Source organism: Aythya marila, assembly GCF_965140915.1.
Source record: "Aythya marila genome assembly, chromosome: 24".
NCBI classification, from domain to species: Eukaryota; Metazoa; Chordata; class Aves; order Anseriformes; family Anatidae; genus Aythya; species Aythya marila.
In genome coordinates, this window is record NC_139065.1 from 5,369,314 (window position 1) to 5,388,557 (window position 19,244).

Genomic DNA, 19,244 nt, shown 5'->3' on the forward strand with positions numbered 1-19,244 from the left:
AACTCCCCACCTCCTCGCTGATTTTAACTGAGGCTTAAAACTCGAGAAGCAGGTGGACGTCCCTCTGAGGAAGTACCAAGTGTAATTAAACAGAGCGGAGCTGAAATCGTTTGTGCCCAGCTCTAGGAAATCTCTCAAATATGTTTTTGCTGTGGCGGAACAGGGATTTCTGCACGCTGGTTAACGTCAGATTGGAAATTGTGTGGCAGCAAACAGACAGTGCTGCTCGGGTTGTTACTTTAAGCTGGTTTTTGGGTTTCAAATTGGACTTGCCTTTGGAAAGCCCCGGCGGGAGGTACCTTTGAAAAGGAAAAAGCTTTGTTTTCAGTTAAAAGGAACACTATTTTCTCTTTGGTGATGGTTTTCCATGGTATTTAGTAGGTGTGCCACGCAGCTGCACGTGCTGACTGCTCAACTGGCTGCAAGAGGCTCGAGGCAACGATGACAAAACCAGGGAGCGAGGCTCAGAGGTAGCAGATCCTCGGAGATGCCTCAAAAAGAGTTACAGGAGGGTGTCCCTCCATTGTTCCTGAAACTGGCACTCCGTGCTGTTAAAGTGCTGGTCGCTTCACAAAGATGTCCTTTGGCTTCTTCACAAAGATGGATTGTTTGACTTCAGACAATAGTTCGCTGGAGATAGAGCAGCTGGGTGCTGTGAAACCCCCAGGGAGGCTCGCACCTCCTCTAGCCCTGCGATGTTTCTGCTTCCTACCAGCACTGCCCCAGGCTCTTTTGTTAGCCAGAGCTTGCGTAGAAAGCCCAGGCTGCTTTCCTCTAAAAAAAAAATGGTAATTTTCCCAATTCCCAATGCTTTGAATTTTAGGTGCTCCTTAGGACTGGCCCGGTGATGACTAACGCAGGACGTGGCAGCAGACTTTCTCACCAGCTGCTCTGCCATGAGCATCAGGTAGGGCAAGTACTGCTTGCTCGTGATTTCACTCTCAGAACAAGATGTTTAACCTCTGGGCAGTTTTACAGCTGAAATGTCTTGAGATGAATCCATCGAAGGCAGGGTGTCAGGATTAGGTTGCTTGCTGAGTGTGAGGCAGCTGGAAGAAGAGAAATCAGAAGCTGTGATGATGAACGGCCTTCTTTTCACGTAACGCTTTGAAACAGAGCTGAAGTAGGCTGCTGTTGTGGTGAACTCCAAGAACCAGTAATTAAAACCTAACAGACGGGGACAGGGTGGGCTTTAGTGCAGGGGCGCTTTGTAAGGAGTCATTTAAAAGCTGATGAAACCTCACAACTCTCAGCTAAAACCTCACAACCACTTTGCCATCGAACCGTGACACAGACAGGTGGGTGAGTGTTTGTGCTGCCTTTCTGCTCTTTAAGCACAAGATCGTTTGGGGTCTGTCTCCTTGCTCTTCCACTCGGGGGGCCACGGTTCCTTCCTAAACTGATTTGATCCCAGCTAAGCAGCACAGGCTGCAGGGTGGAAACGCCGAGCGGTGCCGGGGCAGTGCCAGCCTGTGTTGGTGTGCTGTAGGGGAAGGTAAGAGCTCTGCCTTGGGGGCTGGAGAGGAGCTGCTTTCTGAGCACTACCAGCAGCTTCACGCGAGGCAGCTGGACGTTGTGCTGCACAGCCTGGTTTGTGTCCACCGCGGTTCAGTTCAGTGTGGTCTTGAATGTGCCTTAAAGCAAGCTCTGTAAAGTGAAGAATTAAAAGGGATCGGAATCTGCTGGAGTCTTGCTTTTTCCCTTGTGCAGACACAAAGTATTCCGTGGCTGAAAATGTGGGCAGGGAATGTCAGGAATCCTCAGTTTCCTCCCCAGTTCGAGCAGGCGCTTCGGGCCCCTGCCTCGAGTTTTCCCTGCAGAAAATCGGTTCCCTGTTTTGCAACACGCTGGTTGCTTCAGAAGAGCAAAAACATTTGATGCTGCACTGATTGCGTGTTTCCCTCCCCCTGTTATAACAGCTTGAATCGACCACTTTCAAAAACTGTTTTTCCTTACCCAGATGTGTTTTAGGGCTTTCAGCCGGTGCGGTGTTTGTACCTGCGCAGCGCATCCCCTGGCAGGAGGCGAGGGTGATCCGGGGGCTCGTGGAAGGTGGGTTTGGATACTGAACTGGTGCGCAGGCTGCGGCTGGTGTGGATCCTCAGCAGAGGCGTGGATGACGAGCCTCTGGTCTCTTTTACCCAGACTTAAGCCACTGGGTGAGGTTGCTGCGGGTGCCTGGTCACGGTGACCAGGCACGGCTCCGAACTCGGCTGCTGCGGGAGCTGCCAGGCACCGCGGGAGGCACAACTGCTTCCCCATCCCCACGCCGAGCTGACGGTCCTAAAAATAACGGGGCTGACGGAGCTGATCGGGTTGCTGGGGCTGGCAGGGCGCTTGCAGGCTGCTCTCCCTGCAGCAGGGACCCGCGGGGTTCGCTCCCCATGCGGCGGCTTTTGGTGTGCTTGCTGACACCCCGCGCCTTGCAGGGGAGGGAGACGTGCAGAAACGGGATCAGTGGGGGATTGAACGGTGTTGGTTTGGGATTTGGGGTGTTACTCTGTGGCTAGAACAGATTGTGGGGTTCCTGGCCGGATCCTTACAGCACAGCACATCTCGAGGTGTTCGCTGTGCCAGCACGGTCCTGGCGTTCAGGGTGCTCGCTGGTGTCACAGCTGGGTGGGCTCGGAAGGGAGAAGGTCTGAAGGACCCTTTCCTTCTAACGGTACCTAAAAACTCCGATCAGTCACCAGCTGCTGTGCTCCCACCGCTAACTGGCTTTTCTCTCCTGGCTCTGTCCTTGCTGCTCAATAGGATGGCATCATCTAGTGGTTACATCAGGGCTTCGGGATACGGTGGCCTCACTACCGCTGTGCTCAGCCGGGCTCACACGGCAAGGTTTGTGGTGTGAACATACACAGGGCTGTGTGTGTGCCTCCCTTTTCTCCGTGCTGAAGTGAATCTGAATGCATTTGGGGCTGCAGTGGGGGAAGGCGTGTGGCCACACATAGGATTTTGTCGGTAATTCGCCACGAGGTCTGTACGTAATTAATGAGAGGTGTAGATGGGTGGAAAGGAGCACTTAATTGGACTGAAGATGTATTTTAGGGGATTTGTATGATCTCTTTTTGGTGCTAGTTGCTAGGGGTTTTATTTCTTTTTGTTTCGTTTTGCTTTGTTGTTGGGAAAGTGAGAATTTCCAAGTTATGCCTGAGAAATCAGCTCCGGAGTTGCTTCAGGAGTGAAGCTCGGGAGCTCCAAGCGTGCTCGCTGAACTTCTCGTGTGCCCTGGTTTGTGGTTTTTGGAGCCATCACCTCGCATTTCCCACTCAATCTTCTCACGAGCTCTGCACCACCACGTCCCGGCGGTACCCCGGGGTGAGGGAGCCGCATCCCCGAGCTGCTGGGAGCCTGGGGACGGGACGGATAACGGGGACACGTTGCTGTACGGACTGCACGGGGCGGGTGCCAGTGGGGCTGAGCATCACTCGTAGCCCTTTCATTCCTCACCTAACCGAGATCCCTCCCAGGTTGGTGCTGCGGGGCTTTGGCCGCCCATTGCTCTCCTGTGTCTCTTCGTGGGCTCACCGGCGTGGCCGAGGGGAGGACTTGGTGAGCCCAGCCCAGGTCCCGACCTCCCCCCACGGCCGGTTACAGCTGGGGAGGGTTTTACATGTTGTGGCCACGTCTCCAAGTCGTTTGGGGACTGGGGTGGCCGCGCAATTGTGGCAGCAGCACGCGGTCAGAAATGGTCTGGGTTTTCCACTGATGGTCTTGGGATGTGTCTGTGCTGCTGTGTGGCTGTCACGTTTGGGTGGGGACGTCAAATGAGTTGGGAGGAGGAGAAGGCGATGATGTAGAGAGCAAAGTTACAAGAATTAGAGGCCTGAGGTGTGCAGTGCATCCAAAGTTCAATACTCTGTTCTCCGGGAACTCTGGCTGGATTTCCACGTGTAATTCCCATCACCTGTTTTGTTTTTCTGCCCGCAGACTTTGTTTCTCACTCCTGTGTGTTGTGTTTCTGATCCGGTAAAGTTAATGTTTTTGCAAGTTAAAATGGTTTGCAAAAAACCACTTTACAACTGCAAGGGCACTTTGGAAACCCAGCACTTCAGCTGATGGCTTTTCTCTTTCTTACCAACTTGGCGTTGTTCTTACTTAGGACGCACTTATTCCGAGTGAAGCTCTTTAGCAGAAAACACGTTTGGTTCTCTCTGAGGGTCCCATCTTGGTTTGAGCCCATGGATAACGCAGTTTTGGCTCGGTCTTGGCTGCCGAGCTCAGCACAAACCCGCAGCATTTTGACCCGTGGTACCTCCAGAGCGAGCAGGGGGCTCTCTTTCCAGTCCTCATTCAGCCGTGGCATCGTTACAACCCCTGTCCCACTTCTGAGGTGAAGCCCGGTGCATTTTGAGCCTGATTTGAGCCGATGGAAGTTGCCGTGGTCCTCGTGCAGCTGCGCTGATGGTGCCCATCTCGGCTGGGTGCACCCAAGAGCTCGGCTCCGTCCCTCCTGCAGCCGCCGTCCTCCGAGCCGTGGCCGAGGGGAGCCCGTTGCTGTCCTGGGAAGAAAAAGGAAAAAAAAAATGTTTAAACGAACAAACGGAGGGAGTTTGACACGAGCGCAGGCTGTAACCTGGTGCCACCCAATAAACGCCGATATTTCGCACTGCTGCTGCCTGGTCTCTTCGTCCCGGCGCCGTTAACCTCCGTGGTAACGCGGTGGGTTTGGGGTTTGGGCAGCGAGGAAAAAAGGGGGGAAAAAGCCCTTCCTTGGGTGCCTTGGGACGGCCGCAGGCTGCAGAAGGACGTTTTGGAGGCTCACCACAGACGGGAGAGCCCTCCTCAACCTGGGATGGGTGCGGAGGGGATTGTGCTGGAGAACCGGGGTGAAGGGTAGGGCTCGGCACGGTCCCGTTTGGGTGTTTCCAGTCCTGAACTGCAGAGCAACAATTCTCTGAGCTCTCCGAAGCTGCTTACCCTGCTTCGTGTCCAGTCCTCGCCCTCCGTGTGGGAGCAGCCCCTTGCTTCGTGCTGAGGCTGGGTGCTGGTGGCACAGGGAGCACCGGCAGCCCCCCGAACCCGCCCTGCTGCTGCTCGTCCTCCTCGGGCTCGTGGATCCTGCGTAGCACCTCGTGTCCACGATGGGCATCAAGGTCCTGGCTGGGATGGGGCTGCGTTTTAGGGAAGAAATCCCCCCTCAGCTGCTTTTCCAGCCCTGCACTGTGCCCGGCACCGTGGGAAGAGGTGGTACACAGCTCCTCAAAGGGAGGTGGAAATGAGCCACTCGCAAACGCTGTTCATTTCCAAAATATCAAAATTAATTTCCAAATATCAAACCCAGCGGCTGCTGCAGCGCCCTGGGGGCTCCCTGGCACCCCTGGGGCCAAGGCCACCCAAAGCAAGCTGACCTGGACCCCTTCTCACACCTACCCTAAATGCTTGTGCCCTACACGTGTGCGCAGCCACCCCACCACAGGGGGGGTCCTCGGGCAGCGTTCCCCAGTCCTGGGGGTCAGGTTTGTGGTATTTTTGGCTCCCAGGACACGCGATGCCTTCCCCAGTGGGAAGATGCTCAGGGAGCTGCTGCATGGGGCCAGAGCAGGGTCTGCGAGCCCTCAAACGTCCCCGTTTCTCCCCAGCTTGGGGGCTGCTCCCTGAGGGTGCAGCAGCTTCCCCTTGGGGCAGGAAAACCCAATTTGTGCTGCCCAGGGCTGTGCTGGGTCCTTTCACCTGACCCGGATGGGGTTTGGTTCCTCTTGGGATGTGAAACCAAACCGGGGCTGGGATCCCCCCAACCCCAGGACCCCCCCGAGGCTGTTTTGGGAAGGGCGCACGGGGCTGGATGGGGCCAGGAGGGATTTGGGGCAGGGTGGGTGCATGGGGTGGGCTCCATGGGGGTTTTGGGGTGGTGGTGACCCCAGTGCTCAGCTTCCCACCCAAATCCCTTCCCTCCAGGGGCTTTGGGACCCCCTGGGGACGCAGCAGGGCCACGGGGGATGCTGTGGACACCGGGATCGCCCCCAGCGCTGGGCTCTGTAGGGCCAAGGGGGCACAGGGACGAGCCCCCACGCCCCCTCCCCAGTGCAGCAAACCCCTTGGTGCCCCCCCACCCGCACCCAGCCCCGTGAGGGTGCCCCAGGGGAGGTGTCAGCACCCGGGGGCTGTCCCAGTGCCTCGGGGCTCCCCCTGCCCCCCCCCGACCTATTTACGGGGCCATCTGCTCCCGGCACAAAGCGGATTTGGAGCACGGCGGGATCAGGGCCTGGGGTCTGCGGGGGGCAACACCACAGCGGCACGGGCTGTCCGGCTGTCTGTCCGTCCCTCTGTCCATCCCTCTGTCTGTCCCCCTGTCCGTCCCTCTGTCCGTCCGGCCCCCAGCCCCCTGCAGCCGCTGCCCCCCCCCAGCCCGTGTCCGTCCTCCCCCCGCAGCCCTTCCCCTTTCGCCCCTTTCCCCACATTTCCATTTCATTTCCTTTTAAGATTTTTCCGCCTCCTTTCATTTCCTTTTTATTCCCTTTTCAATTGTTTCCTTTTTATTTCCCCCCCTTTTTTTTTAATTTTTCCCCTTATGCCCTTTTTTATTCCTTTCCCTTTTTTTCCTTTCCCTTATTGCCTTTTTATTTCCCCTTTCCTTATTTTTTCCTTTTTTATTTCCTTTCCCTTATTCCCTCTTTAGCCCCTTTCCCTTTTTTCCCTTTTTCCCCTTTTTTCTTTTTTCCCTTTTTACCCCTTTTTTCCCTTTTTTTCCTTTTTTCCCTTTTTTCCCTTTTTTCCTTTTTTCCCCTTTTCCCCTTTTTCCTTTTTTCCCTTTTTTTTTCCTTTTTTTCCTTTTTTCCCTTTTTCCCCTTTTTTCTTTTTTCCCTTTTTACCCCTTTTTCCCCTTTTTTTCCTTTTTTCCCTTTTTTTCCCTTTTTCCGTTTTTTCCCTTTTTTCCATTTTTTTCTCTTTTTTCCATTTTTTTTCCTTTTTTTCCATTTTCTTTCAATTTTTTCCATTTTCTTCCCCCCCTTTCTTGCTTTTTTCCCCTTTTCTCCCCTTTTTTATTCCCCCCTCTCCCCCCAATTCCCTTTCATTTCCCCTTTTTCTCCCTTTTCCCCCCCTCCCCCGCCCCCCCCGTGCCCGGTCTCTGCCGCCCCCTACCGGCCCCGCGCCCCCAGCCCCCACCCCCTCCCCAAGCCCCGCCCACCCAAGCCCCGCCCCCCAAACCCAAACCCCGCCCCCAACAGAAGCCCCGCCCCCTCCGTCACGCGCCGCGCGGGTTCCGGGTGCGGGCGGCGCGCGCAGGTGGGGAGGGCGGGGCCGGGCCGCGCGCGGGGGGGCGCGGGAGGGGCGGGGGGGGCGATGGGGGGGGGGCGATGAATGGGGAGGGGGCACGGGGGGGCTGAGGGGGGGGGCAGTGCACGGGGGGGGCACAGGGGGTGCACGGGGGGTACGGGGGGGTGCGGTGCACAGGGGGGTGCTGAGCACGGGGGGGGGCAGTGCACGAGGGGGGTGCACGGGGGGGCTCTGTGCAATGCCCCGGGGGGGTGCGGTGCACGGGGGGGGGGGGTGCAAGGATTTGGGGGGGGTGCGGAGCATTGGGGGGTGCGGTTCGGGGGGGGGAGCAGTGCATGGGGGGGTGCAATGTGCATGGGGTGCAAGGCACGGGGGGGTGCAGCGATCCGGGGGGGGGGTGCAATGCACGGAGGGGGCAGTGCTGGGGGCACGGTGCACGGGGGGGGGGGCTCTGTAATGCACTCCCCACTTTGGGGGGGATTTGGGGTGGTGCGGGGGGGGGTGCACACCCCTGGGTGCTGCGGGCCCCCCCCCACTGCTCACCCCCCCCCAATTCCTCCCGCAGGGCCCCACCTGGGGAGCTCCCCCCCCCACCCAACCCAGGCAGGCAGCTGGGTGCTGGCACCCTTGGGTGCCCCCGACCCCCTTAATCCCCCCCCCCCACCCCCCCATGCCGGCAGCAGCCCCCCCCGCGCCCCCAGCCCGGCCATGAGCAGCAACACCACAGCTCCCAGTGCTCCCAGTACGGGGGACTCACTGGTGGGCTCCGTGCTGGGCCCCTTCGTCTTCCTCACCCTCCTGGGTGCCGTGGTGGCCGCGGTGAGTACGGGGAGGGGGTCCCTGGGGGGGGGGGGGGGCGATCCTAGGGGGGGTCCCATCCCCGTGCACCCCCCCTTTTACACCCCCGTCCCACCCCGCAGGTGATGTACGTGCAGAAGAAGCGGAGGTGAGCGCGGGCTTGGCCCCAAATTGGGGTTGTGGGGTTGGAAGGGGGGGGTGTGGGGGGGGCACACCCTGACCCCCCCCCCCAGCACCCCGACCCCGCTCAGCCCCCGTCCCCACCCCAGGTCGGAGCGGCTGCGGCACCGCCTGCTGCCCATGTACAGCTACGACCCCGCCGAGGAGCTGCACGAGGCCGAGCAGGAGCTGCTGGTGGAGGCCGACGACCCCCGGGTGAGCGTTTTGGGGCCAAAAAAGGCCTTTTTGTGATCAAAAATGGCCTTTTTGGCGCCAAAAATCGCCTTTTTGGGGCAAAAAAGGCCTTTTTGGGGCCCAAAACAGCCTTTTTGGGGGGTTTTGGCCATTTCCTTCCCTCCAAGTCCACAGCCGGCAGTGCTCACTTTTTTTTTTTGGGGGGGGTCCCCGTCTGTTGCAGGTGGTGCCCGGCTGGGGGGGCCGCGGGCAGTGGAAGGCCTGAGGCTGCCGCCCCCCCCCCCGGGGTCGGGGGCACCGGAGGACGGCGGCGGGGGCACAGCAGGGGCGATGCCAGCGGGGAGCCTCCCACCTTCATGCACCTTTTTTTTGGGATGGTTTTCGTTGAAAACGTTCCCCCCCCACCCCCCCCCAAAAAAAAGCCCCTTAAATGCACTGGGAATGGGATGTGGGGGCACAGCCAGGGGGGCAGGACACCCCCAGGGGCAAATAAACGGGTTTCTTTGCAATAAACGCGCTGGTGCTGCTTTCCCAGGGCAAATCCCACTCGTTTTTACCCCCCCCCCCCCAAAGATGCCGACCCCATTGAACTCACCCCCCCGCCCCCCAGGGGCTGACCCGGAGCACCGAACGTCCATAAAATGTTTTTATTCAAGTAACTGCAAATAGGAACCCAAAAGGTCGTCAACGGCGGACCGAAAAATAAAAATTAAAAATAATAACACCCCCCCCACCACCAGTTCTCTCCCTGCCGGGAGCGCCCCAAAACCCACCACCGACCCCAATCCCGCTGTGGGGTCACGGCGGGGGGGGGGACCCCAAATCCCTGCCCCTGCACCCTGCAGGCTCTGTCCCTGGGAGCAGCAGAGCGACCTGAACCTCAACATGAACAGTAGAAAAACTAAAAAAAAAAAAAATTAAAACAACAACAAAAAAAGAGACTAAACTGGGGAGAACCCCCTCCTCCAGCGACACCCCAAAAAAAAAAAAAAAAAGGAAAAACCCCAAAAACCAAGCGGGGGAGGCCCCGGCAGCCCCGAATGCGGCGCAGCAGCAGCAGCACGTCTGTGAGCCGAGAGTGGAACTTAAATATCCAGAGGTAGTTGTGAACGAGAGGAGAACCGCAAAAAAAAACAAAAAACAAAAAAAAACGCCAAAAAAAGGACAAAAAAAATTAAAAACTCAACCAGAACCTATCAGGAAAAGGCCACCCGGGGCCGGGGAGAGGGGGCAATAGGGGCAGCCCCCCCCCACCCCCCGGCATCGCTGCGGAGCCGCTCTCCCGCGCACAGTGCAATCGCCTGGGGGGGGATTTGGGGTGGGGGGGCGCAGCCCGGGCCAGATCTGGGGGTGTTTTGGGGTTTTTTGTATTTTTTCTTTTTTTTTTTTTTTTTTTTTTTGCCTTTGCTGCCTCCCCCCCGCCCCATCCCTGCAGAGGACCCTGGGCAAAGCCGGTGCTGGGGGACGGCCGGCACCTGCTTTGGGGGGGTGAAATCGCTAAATTTGGGAGGGGGGGGGGACAGCAAAGGCTGCGGGTTTCCAGCCCCATTGGCACCCCAGTTAGTGGGGCCACCCTGAAACGTGGCGCTGGGGGGAGGGCTGAGCCCCCCAACCCCTTTTTCCCAGGCTGTGGGGCTGAGCCCCCCCCGGCCAGCGCTGCCAGTGGCTGGGGGGGCAGCGGGGAGGAGGAAGAAGCCGGGGGGGTGCCACGTTGGGGTTTTTCCCCCCCGTCCCTCTCCCTCGGGTCCCGGGCCGGCAATGGGGGGGTCCCGCGGGGCGATGAGGTAGCGCCGGTTCGGGGGGGGGGTCACTGCTCCTCCTCGGACGACTCCTGGGAAATGTTCACCTCCTCCTCGTCCTGCTGCTGCAAGGCAAAGGGGGGAGGTCGGCACCGCGGGGGGGGCACCGGGTGGGGTCCCTTTACAGGTGGGGAAACCGAGGCAGCGGCGCTCCCCTGCGTTTGGGGCCAGCCCTCACTCCCCGTGTGCACGAGGAGGAAACTTGGAGGAAACCCCGAGTAGGCTTGCACGAGGAGCAGGGTGTTGCACGCCCGCTGCAGTGCTGGGGGGTGCCCCGTGGCCAGCAGTGGGATCGGGATGGGATGGGACGGGATGATGGGATGAGATAAAATGGGACAGGATGGGACGGGATGGGATGGGATGGGATGGGTTGGAATGAGAGAGTGGGATGGGAGAGGATGGACTGGAATGGGATGGGACGGGATGGGACAGGACAGGATGGAAAGGGAAAGGATGGGACAGAATGGGATGGGAGAGGACGGATGGAATGGGATGGGATGGAATAGGACAGGATGGACTGGAATGGGATGGGAGGGGACGGGGGGGCCGTGCAGCACGGCCGCCAGCAGCACGGCCCCGCACGCGGCGGTGACTCAGGGCTGAGCGTGAGCGTGACTCAGCGCCGGCCCCCGCTTCCTCCGGCTTCATTCATAAAAACGCGGCCGGCGGCTGCCAGGGCTGGACGCGGCGTCCCCGGGCACGGCCCTGCCGGCGTGGGACGGGGTCACTGCAACCGTGTCCCGTCCCCCCCCCCCCCTAAAATCCCGGTGCTGCGATGCCAGGGGATGCAGGACAGGCGGGGATGTGCCCAGGTTTTGCAAGCAATGCCCCCCCCCCAGCCCTAATTTCCCCCGGTTTGGGTTTTTGCAGCCCATCACGCTCCGCCCCTCGCCCTCAGCACCTCCCCCAGGAGAAATTAAGAGGGAAAAGGGGCAAAACCCCACAGCTCGTGGGTAGTGCTGCGGCCCGGGGTGGGGACGGGCAGGAAAATTGCTCCCAGCTCCCGGGGCGATGAGCGTGGGTGGCAGCGGGGTGGGGGAAAGGGGGAGAGGGGAAAAAAAGGAGGAAAAAACAAAATAGGAACGTGCTGGGCGCTCACGCTGCAGGAATGCCACACACGGGTCTGGGGTCTGTCCCGTGCCAACCCTGTCCCCGTGCCAACCCCGTCCCCATGCCATGCCCTGTCCCCTTTTTGCTTGCTGCTCTGCGCCCCCCCAGCCCCACAGCTCCATGTTTAAGGGACGCTGGGGGTCCTGCGCCGTGAGCGGGGTGGTTTTGTTGTGCCCCCCCCCCCCGGTGCCCAGCATCCTGCCAGGATTGGGCCCGTGAGGAAGAGGAGGAAGGGAAAAGCTCACTCACCGATTTTTTGGGTCGGCCTCGAGGTTTTCTCCCTGGTGTGACTGCAGCTTTCTGAGCACACAGAGTTGGGGAGGGGGGGGGGGGGGAGAGAGGAAAAAACAGAAATTTGGGTCAGGCTGGGGCCGGGACGGTGCCACCCCCACTGCTGGGGCTTCCTCCCATCCTTCCTCCCTCGGCTGCCAAATTCATCACCCCAGTGGCATCCCCCGGGGCCGGCCCCAGGTACTGTGGGGGCTGCAGCCGAGCCCCCCCCCGGCCCCGGTCCCGGCCCCGTGACTCACGGCGCGGTGCAGGAAATGAGTCGTGTTTTCAGAACAGGTTGGTGGCAGCGCGCACGCCCCGGCTCTTCCTCCCCTCCCTCCCCGGGTGCCAGCGCCGGCAGCCGCCCCCTCCCCAGGGATGCAGATCTGCCCCAAATTGTCACTGATCGAGCCCGAAACGGTGCCGTGGGCGCTGCCGGCTACCTACCCTGCCTTTTGGGGTGGCCTTGTTTTTACTGCCCTTCGGCCGGCCGCGGGGTCTCTTGGGGGTCGGGGCTTCGCTGGGCTCCTGCTGGATGGAGAGCAGAGGGGGGGGACGCTGCGGATGGGGGTCCCCAGAGCAATTCCCCACGCTGCCGGGGTCGTGCCGGGCACAGCGGGGGGCTGCCGAGCCCCCCGGGGTGCTCCCGGCTCGAGCATCCCCTCCCTGCTCTGGGGCACGGCCACATCCTGCGGGGTGCTGGGAGCACTGGGACCAGTTCAGGCTCCAGTTGGGGTCCTTCAGGTCCTGCTGGTGCCCTTCAGCCAGCCGTGGTGGCCGTGACCCATCCAGCCCCGGTGTTAATCCCCCGGCTTAGCGGGACGCTCCCCACCAGCTCACAATCCGGCTGCTCTGCAGCCTCACTCCTCCTCATCCTCACCCCCCCCACGGTTTTCTCCCCATTTCCCCGCTGGCCGTGCGTGGTTTGACCCCTATAATCCCACCGGGGGGGGGGGGAGGGGACCCCAAAAATCAGCTCGGCAGCTGGGTGGTGAAATGCTGGGGAATCAGCAGATTTTGGTTGTGTGTGTGTGTGGGGGGAGGACACGCACAAAGCCCACCAACCCCAGGGAGCTGCATGGGGTGGGGGGGGGGGCTCTGGCACCACAAAGGCTCCGGCAGCATCTTATCCCTCTGAGCAGCTTGTGCTAATAGGGCTTTAATTAGCCCGGCTGTAAAGGCAGGTTTGTTCGGTGGCAGCCTGGGGAGGAGCAACGGGAGGCCCCGGAGCCTTCCCCCTGCGCCTGCGGGGGTTTTAGGGGGGGGGTGGCACAGAGGGGGCTTGGCTGGGGCCTTCCCCGGGATTTGGGGTACCCAAGCATCCACCCGGTGCAGGGGGCGTTACCGGGGCTGAGCATCCCCACCCCGCAGGTGCCTGCGCCCCCCCCATCCCCACAGCCACCACCCTCCCCTCCTCGGGAACCTCCCCCCCCACCCCGAGCCCCCGCTGCCACCTCCCGGGGACGCCTCCTGCGTACCTGCGGCTTCTTCCTGGGCCGCCCCCGGCCCCTCTTCTCCGAGGCGTCCTTCTCCCCCTTGGAGGCCAGGGCCTGGCTGGACTTGGCGCCGGCTTCGCTCATCGTCCTTGGCGGCTGCGGCGGCGAGGAGGAGGAGGAGGAGGAGGAGGAGGAGGAGGAGGAAGAGCAGAAGGGAGGAAGGCCGGTCAGCGCTCGCCCGCGCCGCGACCCGACGCCGCTCCCCGGCGGGAGGCGGGCGGTGGGGGCCGCGGAAGTGACTCACGGGGCTGCGAGGGACGAGCGGAGCCGACGGAGCCTCCCCGGGGGTCACAGCCCCGCCGCTGCCCGCAGGGGGGCTCGGGGCGGGCAGGGGGCTCGCCCCCGCCGTGGGGTCGGGGTGGCCGGTGGGGGGGTGAGGGATGGAGTGTCCCCGGTTTGGAGCTGCTGGAAGCCCCCCAGGAGTTAAATATCAGCCCGAACGTGCAGCTCTGACCCGTCCCGAGGGCTCGGCCGCGTCCTGCTCCTCTCCCTGCACGGAGAGGGGTCCCACCGGCAGCGGGGGGCTGCAGGGGCTCGGCAGGGTGAGGGGGGTGGGAAGCAGGAGCATCACCAGGGGCCGTGCCGGGAGGAGACCCCCCCACCTCTAAAGGAGTCCCCCACCACTAGTTGGTAACTCAAAATTTTGAGCTCCAAATTTCAGCCGCACCGTGGCACCCGCCCTGTGCCAAACCATCCCCGCTGCACGCAGGGACCCCGGCACCCATGGGTGCCTGACACCCACAGACCCCTGGCACCCACAGACCCCTGGCACCCACACGGGCACTGGGGGGGCTGCAGGAGCCCCTCGCCACGCCATGCACTGATGCAGGGGGTGAAGCCTCCGGGTGCTCCCCGCTCTCCCACCCCCAGGGCCCCCCTTTGGGTGCTTCTCTGGGAGCCTGTGGGTGCCCAGCCCCTCCCTGGGGACCCGTCCCGGATCACCCCCGCTCCCTGCCCATCCCCGGGGCTGGCTTTGAGGCACAGCCCCAAAATCCTAGTGGGGTGCAGCCTCGTTGCCTTCCCTTCCCAGGCTGGGAGCAATGGGATCGGGGCTGCAGGGCAGGGGCCCAGCCTCACCCCGCGGCACAGAAACCCCGCTGAGTTAGCCAGGTGCCCCCGCTGCCCCAGGAGGTTTTTGGGGAGCGGTGGCTCTGCCAGCCCTTCCCACGGGGCCCGACCCATGGAGCAAACCCCCCCCGAGCAGCTCCCCTTCCGCCAGGAGGAGGAGAGCGGCTCCAGATTTAATCGGGAGCCCTTGAAATCCCAGACACGCTGCCGGCACCGGCAAGTTGGAACAGGACGAGGGGTGGTGGCACGGCCCCGGGGGCCCGCAGGGATCCCCTGGGGGGTCCGGGGGTGCTGGGGGAGCTGGGCTGGGTCTCGCTCACCCCCAGCGTTTGGGGCACACCAGGAAGGGCCCTGCCAAGCTCCCGCATCCCTGCGGCTCCCACCTGGGCACCGCTGCGCCCAGACTGGGGGCTGCACCCCGCTCCTGCCACCCTGGCTGGATTTAGGGACACCGAGGGACACCAGGCTGTCCCCTCCCCGTGTGCGTGTCCTGGAGGGCTGCACGGCTTTCCTGCCTGACGGGGAAAATCCCGTGGAGGAGTGGGATCCATCTTCCCCTCTCCACCCTGGTGCTTCCCGGGGGCGTAGGGAAAACCTGCTCGGCCGGAGCTGTGGGGCCGCCGTGCTCCACACCCTGCTCCCAGCACAGGAGCCGGGAGGACGGGCTCGGGGCCGGGATCAGGCGGGTGCAGAACAGGGACCCTGGCAGGAACGGGGCCGAACCCATCCCCGTGGGGTCCGATCTGCGTCCCCGGAGGGCTGCAGACCCCAGGAGGCTTTTCCTGGCGGGTTTCGTGCAGCCAGAGGTGCCGGCCCTATAACGAGGCTTTAACCACCCTCAGCCTCTAGCAACTGCTTTCAGTTTGGGTAAACTTCAGCTAGGGGGCACGGCGCTGCTGCCTCCCCGCTGCTGGGGCTGCAGGAGGGACCCACGGGGCACCCCGATCCCCATGGGGACCCCGACCCCACAGCAGTGTCTGGAGGTGCTGTGGGGCAGCATGAGGAGCCCCCACCACGCCGAGACCTTCCAGGCCCCTCTGAAAGTGACTCACGAGTGCAAAGCAACAACAACAAAAACCACACACAGATTTTTTTTTAAGGAGGGGGGGGGACAGAAACCGTGCGTGCTGTCATGTAAACACCCCGAAAATATTACTCACAGCATCCCTGAGCACTTCAAGGAGCACTTAAAAAAAATATATATATATATATATAAGGTTTAGGGAAGAAAATACTGGTGGGCTGAGCAGGGGCTGAGAAGTATTTATCTTTTTTTTCTTTTTTCCCCCTCTTTTTAGTCGATCTTTGGCAGAGGGAACGCAGCCCCCCAGCCGTGCCGTACCCTCTCCTGGGGGTCCCTCAGCTGCCCTGCTCGGGGGTCCTGGCCCCATCGGGCAACCCCTGGCCAGAGCCTGGTGGCCACGACGCTGTGTGAGCGATGCGGGTGGGAGATGGAGCTGCCCAGGGTGCCACCCATGGGTGCCGCCCGTGTCCCCGTCCCCATCGCTGCCGTCCCCGTCCCCACCTCGGGGCTCGGCCCCGCGCGTCGGAGCGGGATCGGAGGCAGCAGCTGGGTTGCCATGGAGGGAAGGAAGCAGCTGAGGGAGAGAGGGAAAAAAAAAAACAACAAAAAAACACAAAAAAAAAACCTTTTCATGGCGGGGGGAACCGCGAGCAGGGGGCTGCCGGGCTCCTGGAGGCTGGCGGGGAGAAATCCCGGCGGAGGGCACGCGTCCTCCTTGGGGTCGGGGGGTGCTGGGGGGGGGGGGAAAACCCCTTCCTCGGCCGTCCCCGTGGGTCGGGAGCCACCGTGGGAGGGTGCTGCTGGCAGCCACCTCTTGCACAAGCCGCGCTCGGCTTGCAAAAGCCACAACCTGCCCCCCCCCCCCCGTGCAAACAGCCCCATAAATCCCCCGCGCCCGCCACCCACTCCCAGATTAAACAACCCAACCCGAAAAGAGGGGGGGGGAAAGAGAACCGAGGTGGTGGCGGCGGTGCCTCAGATCTGCCCCCCCCCACCCCAAAAAATCTCCTCACGCCCAGGAAACCCAGCCCGGGGCCGGGGGAGGCACAAGCTGGGGAGCCTCGGGGATGGGGGCTTAGGGCCGAGGCTCCTCCGGTTGGGGGGCTTCAAAGCAGAGCCCCCCCCTCTCCCCTTCCCCTTCCCCTTGCTATTAAGGGCAGACCACCCCCCTTCCTTCCTGGGCATGCATAATAAAAGGAAGTGATAAAAGAAAGGAAGGAGGGAGGTGGGGGAGAAAGAAAAGAGGCAGGAAGGGCAACAGCGCAGCTTTGTGAAGCCCCCCCCCTCCCGCGGGCTGCAATAAAACCCCGGGCACAGCAGCGCCATTTCGGGCCCCCCCCCCTGCAGGCACGGGCTGGGGGGGGTGCTTTTAGGGGCAGGGGGCGATTGGAGGAGTAGGGGGCGGTTTTAGGGGTAGGGGGTGGTTTTAAGGGGGGGTTGAGCCCCCTCACTGCAACTTTGCAGCGACCTGCCCGAGTGTGTGCCCCCCCCCAGCTCCCCCCCCCCAACGGGGCCTTGCCCGGCCCCACGCACCTTGCGGCGACCCCACAAAATTTGCAGCGCCCCCCCCCCCCATCCACGCCGACCCCACAGCATCCGCCGGGGCTCCACGTGCTCTCGGCGCCCACCCCACAAAATTCGCAGCCCCCCCCCCCCCCCCACGTGCTTTGCACCGACCCCACGTGCTTCGCGGCGACCCCAGGCGGTTTGCACCGACCCCACACAACCCGCCAGGACCCCGCACGATTTGCACCGAGCCCCCCCAGTTTGCACCGACCCCACACAATTTGCACCGAGCCCCCCCCCCAGTTTGCACGGCCCCGGCCCCACGCGCGCTGCAGGCCCCACGCACTTTGCAAGGTCCCGGCCCCACGCACCTTGCACCGACCCCATAACCACAGGGAGGGGACCCGGGGGGGGTCCCGGCCCCACCGAACCGACCCGGGGCTGCAGCCGGAGCCCCCCCCAGGGCGTTGGGGGCCGTTGGAGCCCCCAAACCCCATAAATCGGAGGAAAAGTCCCCGCAGCCCGGCCCCCCCCCAGCCCATCCCGGCCCCGCCAGGTGCATCGCCCTATTAATCCCAGTAATTAATAACAACCGAAGGGGCACCCGCGAGCCCTTGCAAACACGGAGCGAGCCTCGGGCCCCCCCAGCACCCCCCTGAACCCCCCAAACCCCCCCCCCGGAGCAGAAAGGAAAGAGGAAGGCCGGCACTCACAGTCAGCTTGGTCTCGGAGCTGGGTGCTTGGGGATTATTATTTTTTTTTTTTGGTGGCTTTTTTTTTTTTTTTTTAAATTATTATTTTTTTTTCCTCCCTCTCCCGGCGTGGCTGTGTTGTGAGCGAACGAAACCCCCCCTCCTGGCTGCTGCTGCTCGCAAATGCGGATCTGAAAGGAGAAGGCAAAGAGAGAGAGAGAGAGGAGAGAGAGGCTGCGACTCGCACACGCATCCACAGCACGGCCAGGCCCCCCCCACCCCCTTATATTTATATAAATAATAATAATAAAATTAAAAAAAAAAAAAAAAAGAAAAAGCGCTCCAGGAGGAAGGAAGCTGGGTCCAAATCATTTCACGGGGAGCCAGGGGGGAAAAAAAAAAAAAATAGGGAAGGGGAGGGAAAGAGGGAAAAAAAAAATAAATAATAATATTATTAATAATAATAATAAAAAGGAGCGAACTCCGAGCCTTACTGGAGGGGATCCAGGTGCTAAAAATAGCAAAATCACACTGGAAATTAAATAAGGGCAGCCGGGCAGAGGGGAGCTCCCAGCCCTTGCGGAGCGCCGGGAGGAGGAGCCGCCTGCATCACGGCCGGGGGGGGCGGGCGGCGGCGGGGCCGGGGCCGATGGGGCCGTTCAAAGGGCTGCGGTGGGGCCGAGCCCCCTCCCCGGGTCCTGCTGACCCCCCCCAGGGCCGTGCTGACCCCCCCCCGGGCGGTGGTGGCTCCCCCCGAGCAGCCGGGATGGATGGAGACCCCCCCCCCCCAAAGATCCCCAGTTTGTGGGGTGCCCAGTGCCCAGTTTTGGGGTCCCGGTTTAAGGGCGTGTGTCCCGTGGGGGGGGGGGGCACACTCTGCTTTGCGCCCCCAGGGCGGTTTTGGGGGGTTTTGGAGTGGCGCCGAGGGGTTTTGGTGGCGCTTTGGGGTTGAGCGTCGGGGCTCTCCGCTGGGTGAAGCGCGGTGCTTTTATTTGCTGTTAACCCCCCCCTCCCCCCCATTAAAAAAAAAAAAAAAAAAAATCCTCTGATCCCCTTCTGGAGGCACCCGGCAGCAGGTGCTCCGTCCCCAGGGAGGGTTGGAAGCGCCGTGTTTCAGATTTCAGCGCGGAAATGTTGTAAGAAGAGGATTGGGGGCGGAGGGGTGAACGTGGCTGGGCTGGGGGGGCTGGCGAGGGGCCCCGAGGTCCGGGCAGGTTTTGGGGCTTGGTTCTGCCCGGGGGGGGCTTTGTTCTGAATCCGTGCTGTCTGCTTTGGGGTGCCTTAGGTCAGTGTGGAACGGGAGCCACATCAGCTCTCCAGGTCTGCCAGGACCCTAAAAAACAGCCCCTGGCTGTGCTGGGGGCAGTCTTCCACAGCGTGCCAAGCATCTGGGGGCTCGTGGTGTTTTTTTTGGGTAATGCAAGGAAATGCAGAGCTCTCAGCCATGAGGGTCTGCCGAATTCCCCCAAACTCCTGCAGAAACTCCAATTGTGAATTTCGTGGGAAGTCTGACTTGGGTGCTTTGAGCCCCCCTGCCTCGAAGGGTTGAAATCTGGTGTTAGGAGCTGAACTTTAGACTGTGTGGTGCTGAGTTCAAGTTTCAGGCAGGTTTTTGTTTAAAAAAAGCATCCTTAACAAAGTGAAGCCCAGCAGTGTTGGTGTCTGCGTGCGCAAAACTTCGGCGGGGAAGGTTTGCGACATGGCAAGAACCAAATCCAGCTGCGCAAGGCTCGTGGCACCTCTTGCTAAATGCTGCTTGGATTTAAACCCCCCTGCAAACTCCCTCGGCGGCTCCTGTCTGAAACACAACCAAAGCCGTGTCCCTTTCTGAAAAATGAATGCAAAGGAGGGGAAAAAAGCCCTGCGAGGAGCCGACCCTTTTCCAAATGCCTGCCAGCGGAGGCATTGC

At 61.5% G+C, this 19,244-nt stretch overlaps 2 protein-coding genes across 6 annotated transcripts; one reads left to right on the top strand and one right to left on the bottom strand.

The window, feature by feature from the left end:
• Nucleotides 1–7,853: 7,853 nt before the first annotated feature.
• Nucleotides 7,854–8,859, top strand: SMIM29 (small integral membrane protein 29). Its single transcript, XM_082778575.1, has 4 exons — nt 7,854–8,037; nt 8,139–8,164; nt 8,286–8,391; nt 8,594–8,859. Exons 1-4 carry the CDS (start codon nt 7,927–7,929, stop codon nt 8,633–8,635), a joined length of 285 nt encoding a protein of 94 aa, XP_082634701.1. The 5' UTR covers nt 7,854–7,926; the 3' UTR covers nt 8,636–8,859.
• Nucleotides 8,860–8,953: 94 nt separating this feature from the next.
• On the bottom strand, nt 8,954–17,909 carry HMGA1 (high mobility group AT-hook 1). 5 transcript variants are annotated; one of them, XM_082778686.1, is made up of 6 exons: nt 17,830–17,909; nt 17,357–17,526; nt 13,028–13,141; nt 11,997–12,077; nt 11,529–11,579; nt 8,954–10,234 (listed from the first exon to the last, which is right to left on the bottom strand). In XM_082778686.1, the coding sequence occupies exons 3-6, from the start codon at nt 13,127–13,129 to the stop codon at nt 10,178–10,180; spliced, it is 291 nt and encodes a 96-aa protein (XP_082634812.1). In that variant the 5' UTR covers nt 13,130–13,141; nt 17,357–17,526; nt 17,830–17,909; the 3' UTR covers nt 8,954–10,177. The 5 variants fall into 5 exon arrangements, with proteins under 5 accessions (XP_082634812.1, XP_082634811.1, XP_082634809.1 ...); XM_082778685.1 differs by having other exon boundaries at nt 11,997–12,080; XM_082778683.1 differs by having other exon boundaries at nt 11,997–12,107.
• Nucleotides 17,910–19,244: the final 1,335 nt, after the last annotated feature.